This window comes from Lagenorhynchus albirostris, chromosome 20 (genome assembly GCF_949774975.1).
Source record: "Lagenorhynchus albirostris chromosome 20, mLagAlb1.1, whole genome shotgun sequence".
NCBI classification, from domain to species: domain Eukaryota; kingdom Metazoa; phylum Chordata; class Mammalia; order Artiodactyla; family Delphinidae; genus Lagenorhynchus; species Lagenorhynchus albirostris.
In genome coordinates, this window is record NC_083114.1 from 35725015 (window position 1) to 35736502 (window position 11488).

The window sequence follows — 11488 nt, forward strand, 5'->3', positions numbered from 1 at the left end:
CAACAGGGCAGGGATATATAATGGTAAACATTTTGAACAATAAAACAAGCTACCACAAAGTTATTTCATCCTTGTCTTAGTCCATTCAGGCTGCTATAACAAAAATACGATAGCCTGCGTAGCTTAAACAACAAACATTTATTTCTCACAGTTCTGAAGGCTGGGAAGTCCAAGATCAAGGTGCCAGGAAATTTGGTGTCTGGTGAGGGCCTGATTCCTGGTTCGTAGCTGTCTGTCTTCCCTCTGTGTCCTCACACAGGAGATGGGGCCAGGGAGCTCTCTGAGGTCTCTTTCATAAGTGCACTAATCCCATTCATGAGGGCTCCACCTTCATGACCTAATCACCTCCCAAAGGCCCCACATCTGAATACCATCCCCCTAGGGATGAAGTTTCCACATATGAATTCTGGGGGGAACACAAACATTCAGTTTATAGCAATCCTATTACTTAAAGTCCTTTCTTTGCAGAATGCAGTTCTTTCCCAGGAAGTGGATGGTCTCACGGAGATGGGACATGTGGGTTCTCCAGGAGAGAAAATACAGACACCGAGACCAAGCACCAGGCAGAGATGGCAGCTTCAAGCCTGAGGCAGAGGGGCCAGAGAGAGGTCAGGACTTTGCTTAAATTTTTTTTTTTTTTTTTTTGGTGGTATGAGGGCCTCTCACTGTTGTGGCCTCTCCCGTTGTGGAGCACAGGCTCCAGACGCGCAGGCTCAGTGGCCGTGGCTCACGGGCCTAGCCACTCCGCGGCATGTGGGATCTTCCCGAACCAGGGCACAAACCCGTGTCCCCTGCATCGGCAGGCGGACTCTCAACCACTGCGCCACCAGGGAAGCCCAGGATTTTGCTTAATTTAAGAGACAGGTCAATCAACCTGACCCACAGTAAGAATAAAACAACAATATGACAGAAAGTTCTAGATGTCCAGAAGTATTACGCCAGTTCTCTTACTTACTTATATGACTTGAGTCAAGTTAGAGGGCCTCTTTGAATGTCCGCATACATAAAAGGCAAATTAAAATAGCTGTCCTGCTTACTTTACTCTATTTGATTGGGCATGGGCGGGGGGCGCTCAGTCGTCAGCCCTAAAATTGTCAGCACTCTAGGTGGGGAAGGCTTGGGCCTTCAAGCTGTAACCACACACTCACATACATTTCCCCAAATCCTCTCATCACCTCATCATCAGAGTAGCTTGTTCACCGCTCTTATTTGTGTCCGTATACTTTTCAACAGGACAGGTGAAAAGATGACAACAGAAGTCTCCAGATGGAGGAAGAGAACCCCTTTGACGGATGAGCCCAGGAAGGTCTGGACGCAGAGGGAAGGACCTCACTCCATTTGGTCAGGTCTGGAATTAGCCTTGTTCCCCTTTTTTCTCCTGATCCCAGCCTCTCAGGATGGAAGATGACAGGGCTTCTCAAACCGGCCTGATCACTAGAGTCACTTAGGAAACATTTAAAAACTAGATTCCTGGGCTCCACCTTCCAGAGACTCTGATTCACCTGGTGCGGGTGGGAGGCTGAGTCACAGAAGGTGACCTGTGCCATCCCCACCTGGCTCCCGTCCAGCCCCTCTGCACAGGCCTCGTGTGGTGCCCCAGCAGGGAGGGCCCAGGCATCTCAGGTGGCACGAGCCCTGACAGCTGGGAGAAACCTGAGTGGGCCCAGGTTATCTGATGGCGCACCTGCTCTGGCCCCATGCTCACATCTTGAATATCAAGATCAGGGGAAGGCTCGAGAAGAGGCTCCCCAGGCAGCACAGGTCACCCCGCAAGCTGCGCAGGGGCCAAAGGAGGTAGTAAGAAAAAAGCATTTCCCCTTTCCTCCTCCCAGCCCCTCAGAACCAAATGCACTGCAGGCTTCCACAGCCCATCTACACACCTTTACTGATAACCCTGGAGTTTATCTCTTCACACATCTATCAACATGGTGGCGAGTTCCTCCAGGGCTGGGACAGGTCTTATTCCTCTCTGCATGCCGCTCAGAGCCTGGCACACTATTAGTGCTTGCTGAATATTTCATAAATAAAGGAGAGGGAGTTAACACTTACCATGTTACCACAGGTCAGAGAAGGACTGATATTCACACCCACCAGGCACGTGGGAAATGCGCGTGCTCACCTCTGAGGGGTGGGGGGAACCCTATCCTTAGTCACCCAGCTAGAGACTGAGCTTAGCATGCCCTGATTTGCAAGGGTACTAAATTACCTTTGACATCGGGGCACCCTTTGATATGATGAGTTACGGAGCCTCTTCACAGGAAAATGCCTCCTTCCCCACCGCCCCCCAAACCCTGCATAGAATTTATAGGTTAAGGGTATCAGCCCTTAAAAAAAAGGGGAAAGCTCTTTTCTTTTTTTTTCTTTTTTTTTTTTTGCAGTAGGCAGGCCTCTCACTGTTGTGGCCTCTCCCGTTGCGGAGCACAGGCTCCGGACGCACAGGCTCAGCAGCCATGGTTCACGGGCCCAGCCGCTCCGCGGCATGTGGGATCCTCCCGGACCGGGGCACGAACCCGCGTCCCCTGCATCGGCAGGCGGACTCTCAACCACTGCGCCACCAGGGAAGCCCCGAAAGCTCTTTTTTTAATGGATGCATGCCAGTTAATGAACATAGGTCCAATGACAGAGTCAGAAGTTAACATTTTGCAACCCCCAATCTAATCACTGATTTAGGCAAGGATCATTGATGAATGCTGAGATCACTGGGCACATGACTGTCAGGAAGGAATCTCAGCCCTAGACTAAGGCTCGAGCCCCCAAGTCAGGATCCCACACTCCAAGAAAAAGCCCAGACAAAGGATAAGACCATAGTCAAGGCAGGCTCCACATGGGTTTATTAAGGCCAGGGGAGAATTACCAGGCTCTGATCTTTCCTGAATTCTCCCCTCTCCTTTCCCTCTTAGCTCCCCCCACCTTCACTCTCTCAAGGGAAAAGGCTGCAGTGGGGAGGGGACTGGGGGGCACTCTGAAGTACTGTGAGGCTCCTGACGCCCAAACATATCCTGGCTACCGAAAGGGAAGCGGCGAGGCTTGCTCTGATCTTTCCCACTGTTCTCAGAGTCCGGCAGGCTGCTGTGCTGGACATCCGTGTCCTGTCCTGTACTGTAGGAGCAGGAAGCCTGAGAGCTCTATTTCTCAGCATCTCTTGCCAGCCAGGATTTGTTTAGAGTCAACTGATGAGAGGCACCCACAGAAACCATTCCTCCCTCTCTGGCAGTGGTGGGTACACTTGATGCCAGTTCCCAGACCAGAAATGTCCTCCCATCTGCCTCACTGCAGCCGTTCCCCTGGGGAGGCCAGGGCTGGGCAGTGACCAGAGCCGGGACAGCACCTGCCAGTGGAGATGGCAGTGCCACTGGGACACAGCAACATGTGATCATCCTCCTGGCACAGGGGAGGGAGTTCTCTGCTGCCAGGCCTCTTGGAGCCGAGATAGAAGGGTCGGCAACATGGAGTCCAGCACAGCCAGCCCCTCCCAGGAACACCGAAGACCCCTGGAAAAACAGAGGCCTGGCTGGGACTGTGCCCTCTTACCAGTTTCAATCATCACCCTCCACCAGTGCCAAGGCCCGGGCACCCACAGGCCCCTCCTTGTCCGTCTTTCTCACCTCCCCCCACTCAACACACCTGCGATCCAGCAGCAAGTGGCCCTGCTCCAGCAGCTCCTGCACCTCCTTGTTGGCTACAAACAGGTCCCACAAGGTCAGCTGGGGCTCAAACTGCTGCCAATGCTGGGGAGACCAGAAGGGGCAGAGATGCAGGGACCACAAGGTGGGGAGCTGGCGGGGCTATTCCAGGCCACCTGTCTGGGGGTGCAGTGAGGGATGAGGGGTGGGTCCAATCCAACACAGCGATCTCAGAAACTGACTGTCATGCACACCAGGACCAGGCCACTGGACCAGCAGGGAGGTGGGCACCTTCAGTCCATTCCACGTTCAGGCCAAACTCAGCTCCCAGGCAAGCCAGGTCTCCCTTTGCTCCTCCCCTCCCCCTGTGCTGGCCAGAGTACGGTCAGCCCCAGCCAGAGTTCAATGGCTCTGACTTCATCCACAGCGGTTCCGAGCCTGCCTGATCTGTATCTACTGCACTTCCTATCTGAGCTTTCAGCGCTGCTTTAAGAATATTTGAAAACTCTTAATCTAGTCTATTCCCTTAGACGACTGAGAAAGTTGAAATTCAGAGGTGAAGGGATGTGTGCCTAAGGTTGCGGTAGACGGGGACTAGAGCCCGGCTCTCTCTGCAGCCCTAGTCTAGGGTTCTCACCATTGCCTTACGCTGCTCATCACTCCTGCCCATCAGGCCTCTGCTGGACCAAGGCCCTACCTCTAGCTGCCAGTCCCAGAGGAATGGGAGGTGTGTGTGTGTGTGTGTGTGTGTGTGTGTGTGTGTGTGTGTGTGTGTGTGTGTGTGTGTGTGTGTGTGTGTGTGTGTGTGTGTGTGTGTGTGTGTGTGTGTGTGTGTGTGTGTGTGTGTGTGTGTGTGTGTGTGTGTAGAAGAGAGAGTGAGACAGAGTGATTCTGCGAGGCCTAGGAGGAGAAAGCAGCGTACCAGACCCCTGGACCTCTTACCTGGTGAGTGATCCCCACATCTGTGCGTAGTCCCATGGCCAGAACTTCCTCCAGACTGAAAGAAAAACCAATAAGGGGTCTTGGAGAGGAGACCTGCGCTTCTCCCATTCTTCACACCCTATGCTGGGATGCGCGTAGGGGGGGTTTATGGGGAATCACGCAATATGGGGCGGGGAGGGGGCAGGGCAAGGTGGGAAACAAAGATGTGCAGGCAGGAGTTTCTTGGGGTAGAGGGGAAGCCTGAGGGAAGAGCCCTCAGGTGCTCACAGCGCCAGCTCGCCCAGGGGGATGCGCCTCCGGGTGCCGTGACCAAACAGCATCACCTCCTTCATCCAGTTGTCAGGCTCCAGGGTCTGGATCCGAGCCTCTCGGGTGTGGCCCCCAGCCCCCTGGGGTATAAATCGCCCATGGGCTCCTGACAACATCAACAACCGCCCCCACTTTAATAGCAGCGAACACTGTGTGCTTGCCAGACGTTAAATCAGTGGTTCTTAAAGTGTGGCCCCTGGACCAACAGCATCTCAGATGCCAGAAATGTCCATTCGCAGGCCCTGTCCAATTCCAGAAGTTCTAGAATTTGGTTGGGGCCCCGCTGGGTTTTAACAAGCAGGCCAGCTAATTCTGATGCACACTAAAGATCGAGAACCACAGTGCCAGGCACTACGCCAAGTGCCTCAACATACATACTGAACAAGAACCACAGTGCCAGGCACTACACCAAGTGCCTCAACATACATACTGAACAGCTCTACAAAGTCAACAGTGTTTTTTGCCACACTTTACATACGAGGAAACAGAGGCCTGGAGAGCTTAATAAGTGGCCCAAGAGCACACAGCCGTGACACTGCTCTCCTGAGTCATCCCACCTAAGGTTCACAGGGGACTCACCAGGTCCGACGCCAAGGTACTGACCGCACTGCCAGTAAGTCCAGTTGTGGGTACTAAGCGCCCCCTGTGGGAAGGGAGGGAATAGTCAGTGCAGAGAGAAGCAGGTGGGCCTGTCTCTGCTCAGGGAAGGGCACCTGGTTAGAATGTCCCACCATCTCAGGCTTCGGAAGCACCCTTCTCCCCAAAGAGGGCCTCAGCCTGCCCAGGCCCCACCTTCAGCCACAGGACTTACATTCCGGGCGAAGTTGGAGACCTCATACTGGCGGAAGCCAGCCTCCCGAAGGACTGCCCGTCCCTCCTGGTACATCTCAGCGGCAAGTTCGGGGTCAGGGGCAGGAAGGGAGCCCTGCTGCACCTCGGTGAAGAGGGCGGTGCCCCGCTCCAGGGACAGCTGGTAGAGCGACACGTGGTCATCACAGTGCCGCAGCAGTTTCCGCAGCTGCCCAAGCCACGGCCCCACGTGCTGTGCCGGCAGCCCCAGCATCAGGTCCACAGAAACACGCCCTGGGAAGTGGCGCCGGGCCTCCGCCAGCATCTGCAGGGCATCACTGGCTGAGTGTGTCCTCCCCAGCAGCTGGAGCTCAGTGTCATCTAGGGACTGGAGAGAGAGGGTCAGGTGTAAGCACACAGGCTAGCTCAGAGGGAGACGGAAACACCTGACTGACCTTACTGCAGACACAGATACAGGCGAAGACACAGGACATGGCAGGGGGCTGGAAGATGGAAGGTCAAGCCAGTAGCAGGGGTACCATTCACTGAAGAGTCACTATGTGCAAAGCATTTCTACGCAGTGTCTAATTTATCCTCACAACCCTCCAACATTAGCTCCATTTCACAGACGACAAAACAAGTTCAGAGATGTTAAGCAGCTTGCCCAAAGTCACACAATGGCGAAGTCAGACCTGGAATTTAGGACTGACTCCAAAGCCAACCATCTTTTTTTGATTTTACTTTTTATTTTGAAATATTTTGAACCTATAGAAAAGTTGCGGGTTTCCCTGGTGGCACAGTGGTTGAGAGTCTGCCTGCCAATGCAGGGGACACGGGTTCGTGCCCCGGTCCGGGAGGATCCCACGTGCCGCGGAGCGGCTAGGCCCGTGAGCCACGGCTGCTGAGCCTGCGCGTCTGGAGCTTGTGCTCCGCAACAAGAGAGGCCGCGGCAGTGAGAGGCCCGCGCACCGCGATGAAGGGTGGCCCCCGCTCGCCGCAACTGGAGAAAGCCCACGCACAGAAAAGAAGACCCAGCACAGCCAAAAATAAATAAATAAATGAAATTTAAAAAAAAAAAAAAAGTTGCAAGAAAAGCTCAACAAACACCTTCATCCAGATTCACCAATTAACATTTTGCCACATTTGCTTTGTCTCTCTCTCTAAATATACACACATATTATTATTATGTTGAATCATTTGAGGGTAAGTTATAGACCAGGGCTGTCTAAAAGAACCATCTGCGAGGATGGAAACGTTCTGTATCTGCATTGTCCAATACAGTAGACACTAATCTCATGTGGCTATTTAAATTTTAAGTTAATTAAATTTAAATAACCACATTCTAAGTGCTTCCTAGCATGTGGTCAGTGGCTACTATATTGGTCAGTGCAGATATAGAACATTTTAGTATAATATGGTAGCCACTGGCCACAGGCTAGTGAGCACTTGCAATGTGGTTATTTATTTATTTATTTTTAAATTTTATTTTATTTATTTATTTTTGGCTGCATTGGGTCTTTGTTGCTGTGCACGGGCTTTCTCTAGTTGCGGAGAGAGGGGGCTACTCTTCGTTGCCTTGTGTAGGCTTCTTACTGTGGTGGCTTCTCTTGTTGCTCTAGAGCACAGGCTCAGTAGTTGTGGCTCACGGGCTTAGTTGCTCTGCGGCATGTGGGATCTTCCCGGACCAGGGCTCGAACCCGTGTCCCCTGCATTGGCAGGCGGATTCTGAACCACTGCGCCACCAGGAAAGCCCCCGCAATGTGGTTATTTAAATGTAAAAAACTTAAATACTGTACTCCTGTACCCCTAAATAATTAAATGTGTATTTCCTAAAAACAAGGACATTCTCTTACACAACCACAATCTAATTATAGAGTTCAGGAAATGTAACACTGATACAATCCTGTTGTCTAAGACACAGTCTTATTCAAAGTTGGCCAATTGTCCCTAAATGTCTGCTGTAGTAATTTCCTCTTCCCACCCCAATCCAGGATCCAATCGGGGGCCACACATTGCATTCAGCTATCATTGTCTCTTTAGTTTCCTTTAGTTGAGATCCTCATCCTGCCTTTGTCTTTTTTTTTTTTTTTTTTTTTGCGGCACACGGGCCTCTCCCCGCCGCGGCCTCTCCCGTTGCGGAGCACAGGCTCCGGACGCGCAGGCCCAGCGGCCATGGCTCACGGGCCCAGCCTCTCCGCGGCATGCGGGATCCTCCCGGTCCTGGGCACGAACCCGTGTCCCCTGCATCGGCAGGCGGACTCTCAACCACTGCACCACCAGGGAAGCCCCTGCCTTTGTCTTTTATGACACTGACATTTTTGAAGAGTACAGGCTAGTTGTTTTAATTTTCTATTTTATTATTATTTTTAAAATTATTTATTTATTTTGGCTGTGCCGGTTCTTAGTTGCGGCACATGGGATCTTTAGTTGTGGCATACGAACTCTTAGTTGCAGCATGCATGCGCGATCTAGTTCCCCAACCAGGGATTGAACCCGGGACCCCTGCACTGGGAGTGTGGGGTCTTACCCACTGGACTACCAGGGAAGTCCCCGGGCTAGTTGTTTTTAAAAATGTCTCTTAGGGAAGGAAGCTGCATGGCATGGCCTAAATAAATAAATTAATTAAAATGTCTCTTAATAAGTCCTAGAGCTCTCCTGTACATCACTGTGTTTATAGTTAGCAATACTGTACTGTACACTAAAAAACTGTTCAGATGGTACTTCGATCTCATGTTACCTGTTCTTACGATACACACACACAGTCTCTTAATTTAGGTGTTTCCTCACAATTAGATTCAAGATATGTAAGCATTTGGGGCCAGAGTATCTCAGAAATGGCATGTCCCTCTCAATATGTCTCATCAGGACAAAGCCCTGACCCCAAACTCTATGGTAAATGGTACATGTATTTGAAGGAGGGAGACAATACTGGCTATGGAAATATCACGGGCCAACCTGCGAGGAACATGTTTCTCCCCCACTTAAAAACCTTCAGTGACTCCCTTGTCACCACTAAGCGAAACCCCAAACTTCCTAGTATGGTGCTGAAGACTCTGGGCCCTAGCTTGCAGCCTTGTCCCCAGCCTCTCCAGTCACAAGGAATGGCTCACAGGTCCCCCCAAACATGCAAGTTCTTCCAAATCCTGTGTCTTTTCCTCCCACACCCTCACCTCTGGTGGACTCCTCTTCCTCATTCAACCATCATGTCCTTCAGGAAGGTTTCTATGATCTTGTCAGACTGAGACGACCTTCAGGCTGTACTCTGAGAGCATTTTGTAGAGACCCCCTTTATAAGCAGACTTTATCATGCTGATCCAGATCACTATCTGACCACCTGTTGGCCTCCTCCTGGGTCTCCAGTCATGTAACAAATCTTTTTCAAGCATCTACTGTGTGCCAAGCACATAGTGCCTGGAACACTGTGATGAACACAAAGGCATACACGATCCCTGCCTCCCAGGGCTTGTGCTCTACCACAGAAACAGACAATTAAGTACTTACAAAAGTGTCACCATACACTTTTTAGTGCCTACAGGTTCCTGGCACCCAGAAAGAGCTCAATAAATGTTTGCCCAATGAATGAACGTGATCACCCAGGAGAGACATCCTGGGTGCCCTAGGATGAGGTGGGTGAGATGGGTTACCTGGAGGCCAACGGACAACCTGTTGACTCCTGCTGCCCGGAATGCTGCCAGCCTGGAGCCTGGGGCCGAAGTGGGGTTGGCCTCCAATGTGACTTCAGAGTCTGCAGGCAGGTGAGTTGCCTGGGCCACTGCCTCCAGGACAGCTGCCACAGTGTGGGGGCTGGCCAGACTGGGGGTACCCCCACCAAAGAACACAGACTCCACTCTAGGGAAAGAGGATGGAGAAGATGAGACGCGGCGGAGCCCTACGGGATGCCTGCACCTGTCCTATGCACCGGCCACATAATTCCCGAGACCCCGCCTACAGCCCCCAGTACCCACCGCTGCACCCCACTGAGTTGCAGCAGCGTCTGAGCCTCGGTCACCAGACAGCGTCTCATGGCAGCCTCGTCCACACCGCGGGGGATGTACTTGTTGAAGTTGCAGTAACTGCAGCGCTTCTCGCAGTAGGGCCACTGGGGGCAGGGGGCGTGTGAAAAGGACGAGAGATGACCCTGTGCTGCCCTGGCCACTTCCAGGGTTCAGTCGCACACATCCCCATCCCCATTCCTGGGTCAGTCAACAGTGGCTACCGCATCTAAGCCACGCAACTCCCCAAGGGGGTTAGTAAGCCCACTTCAATAGGAGGAAATTGAGGTTCAGAAGGGAAATCACTTGGTCAAGGTCAACGAGATGGTGAGCACCAGAGACTTCAGGTCTCCGGACCAAGACATTTCCCTGCCAGGGAAAGGGCCCCAGACCTCGTCTGCTGGCGGGGAAAGACGGCAGGTGGGCTCGCAGCGCGACAAGCGCCTCCTCGCCTCTGGCCCTCCGCGCCCGAGCCTCCGTCTCCCCTCCCCACTCACGTGGACGTAAAGTGCTGCGCGCTGGCTCCCGGGCGTAGGACCCCGGGGTCCTCCCGCGTCCTCCGCGAGGTGGCGCCTCTGGGCCATCTTGGCGGCCTTCACCCAGCCGCGGGCCCGAACACCGGGGAGCGCCGTGCCGCCCGCTGTGGCGGGGCGGCCCGGTGCGCGGGCCAGGACCCGAGATCGAGACAAACCCAGTGCAAAGCGCCCGGTGTGCGCAGACCCGGGCCGGGTGGGCCGCCCGGGCGGAAGGAAAGGGGCAGCGTGGCCGCGCCCTGTGTCGGAGCGCCGCCGAGAGGGCTCCGGGCCGCAGCGCCACCGGGAGGGCTCCGGGGCCGCAGCGCCACCTGCTGGGCACCGGTGCGCTCACCGCAGCCGCCCGGCGGTCCTTTCTCTGGCGGCGGCAGGGGTTCGGGGAGCTCCGCAGGTTTTGGCACCCCGTCGAAGGCGAGTTCCTGAATCAATCCAGGAACTCTTAGTTCGTTCGATGGGTTCCTTCACATTTCATGTGCCTGGTTCAGAGCTGGGCGCTGGGGCTATCCAGATGCATAAGGCCAGGGCACAGTACAGGTGCATGAGACAGGACGTAAACCAACAAGAGACAACAGGCAACCGATTTTAATTCAGCACTTGCTGGATACCAGGCCGGTGTGCTCCGTGCCGCGAGGAGGGTCTGTTACAAGGGATGTGGAATCAGTGGGGTAGGACAGGGCACTTGGACTGAATGTTGCAAGAGCAGAAAATCCCAGGGGGAATGGGCTTGGCCGGGAGAGTAGGTTGTCATCTCCTGGGTCAGGCCAACCCCAGGCACCTGCTGTGAGGAGTGTCAGAGATGCTGTATGTGGGACAGACAGGGTTCAGGTGAAGGGCTGGACAAGCAGGCACCTGAAGAACTGTCCCAGAAAGTGGAAGGATCATGGGCCTTGGAGTCAGTCACCTGGGTTCCGTAATTCCAGTTGTGTGACCTTGGGCAAGTCACTGAACTTCTTGAGTTTCAGTTTCATAGTTTGTGAAATGGGGCTAATGCCTACTTGACGGTGTCATTGGGAAAATTTCAACAGGAAATGTATACGGATGCACCTGTATGTGTATAATGCCTGGCACTCAGAATACCCTAAACTTATGTTCATTTTCTAAAAAGTAAAGAGGAGGCTGCTGCTGCTGGGGCCAGACACACTGGGAGGTAAGGCTTGCAAGCAGAAGGAACTTTTCTTTCTGTCTCTGTGAACTGGAAATCGCTGTGCTCAGCTGTTCTTATTTCTTGGGTCAAGCTACAGCCTGCTTTATCTGCCCATCAAGGAGGAAGCCCCAGGTTCACTGAAAATTGGGTTGGTTG

At 53.3% G+C, this 11488-nt stretch overlaps 1 protein-coding gene across 1 annotated transcript; it reads right to left on the reverse strand.

Annotated features, from left to right (window-relative positions):
- Positions 1–2814: 2814 nt before the first annotated feature.
- On the reverse strand, positions 2815–11156 carry RSAD1 (radical S-adenosyl methionine domain containing 1). The gene is made up of 10 exons (XM_060135720.1): positions 11090–11156; positions 10153–10499; positions 9629–9762; positions 9308–9512; positions 5686–6051; positions 5454–5517; positions 4833–4980; positions 4566–4620; positions 3625–3728; positions 2815–3491 (listed from the first exon to the last, which is right to left on the reverse strand). The coding sequence occupies exons 1-10, from the start codon at positions 11154–11156 to the stop codon at positions 3374–3376; spliced, it is 1608 nt and encodes a 535-aa protein (XP_059991703.1). The 3' UTR covers positions 2815–3373.
- Positions 11157–11488: the final 332 nt, after the last annotated feature.

Bases quoted from the DNA above. Each gene is read 5' to 3' on its own strand.
- RSAD1 (XM_060135720.1), bottom strand. From the start codon at position 11,156: ATGAAACTGAAACTCAAGAAGTTCAGTGACTTGCCCAAGGTCACACAA. The intron at 5,518-5,685 runs GTAAGTCCTGTG...CCCTTCCCACAG, and splicing joins TCTCCAACTTCGCCCGGAAT to GGGGCGCTTAGTACCCACAA. The intron at 4,981-5,453 runs GTGAGTCCCCTG...TGATGTTGTCAG, and splicing joins GTACCTTGGCGTCGGACCTG to GAGCCCATGGGCGATTTATA.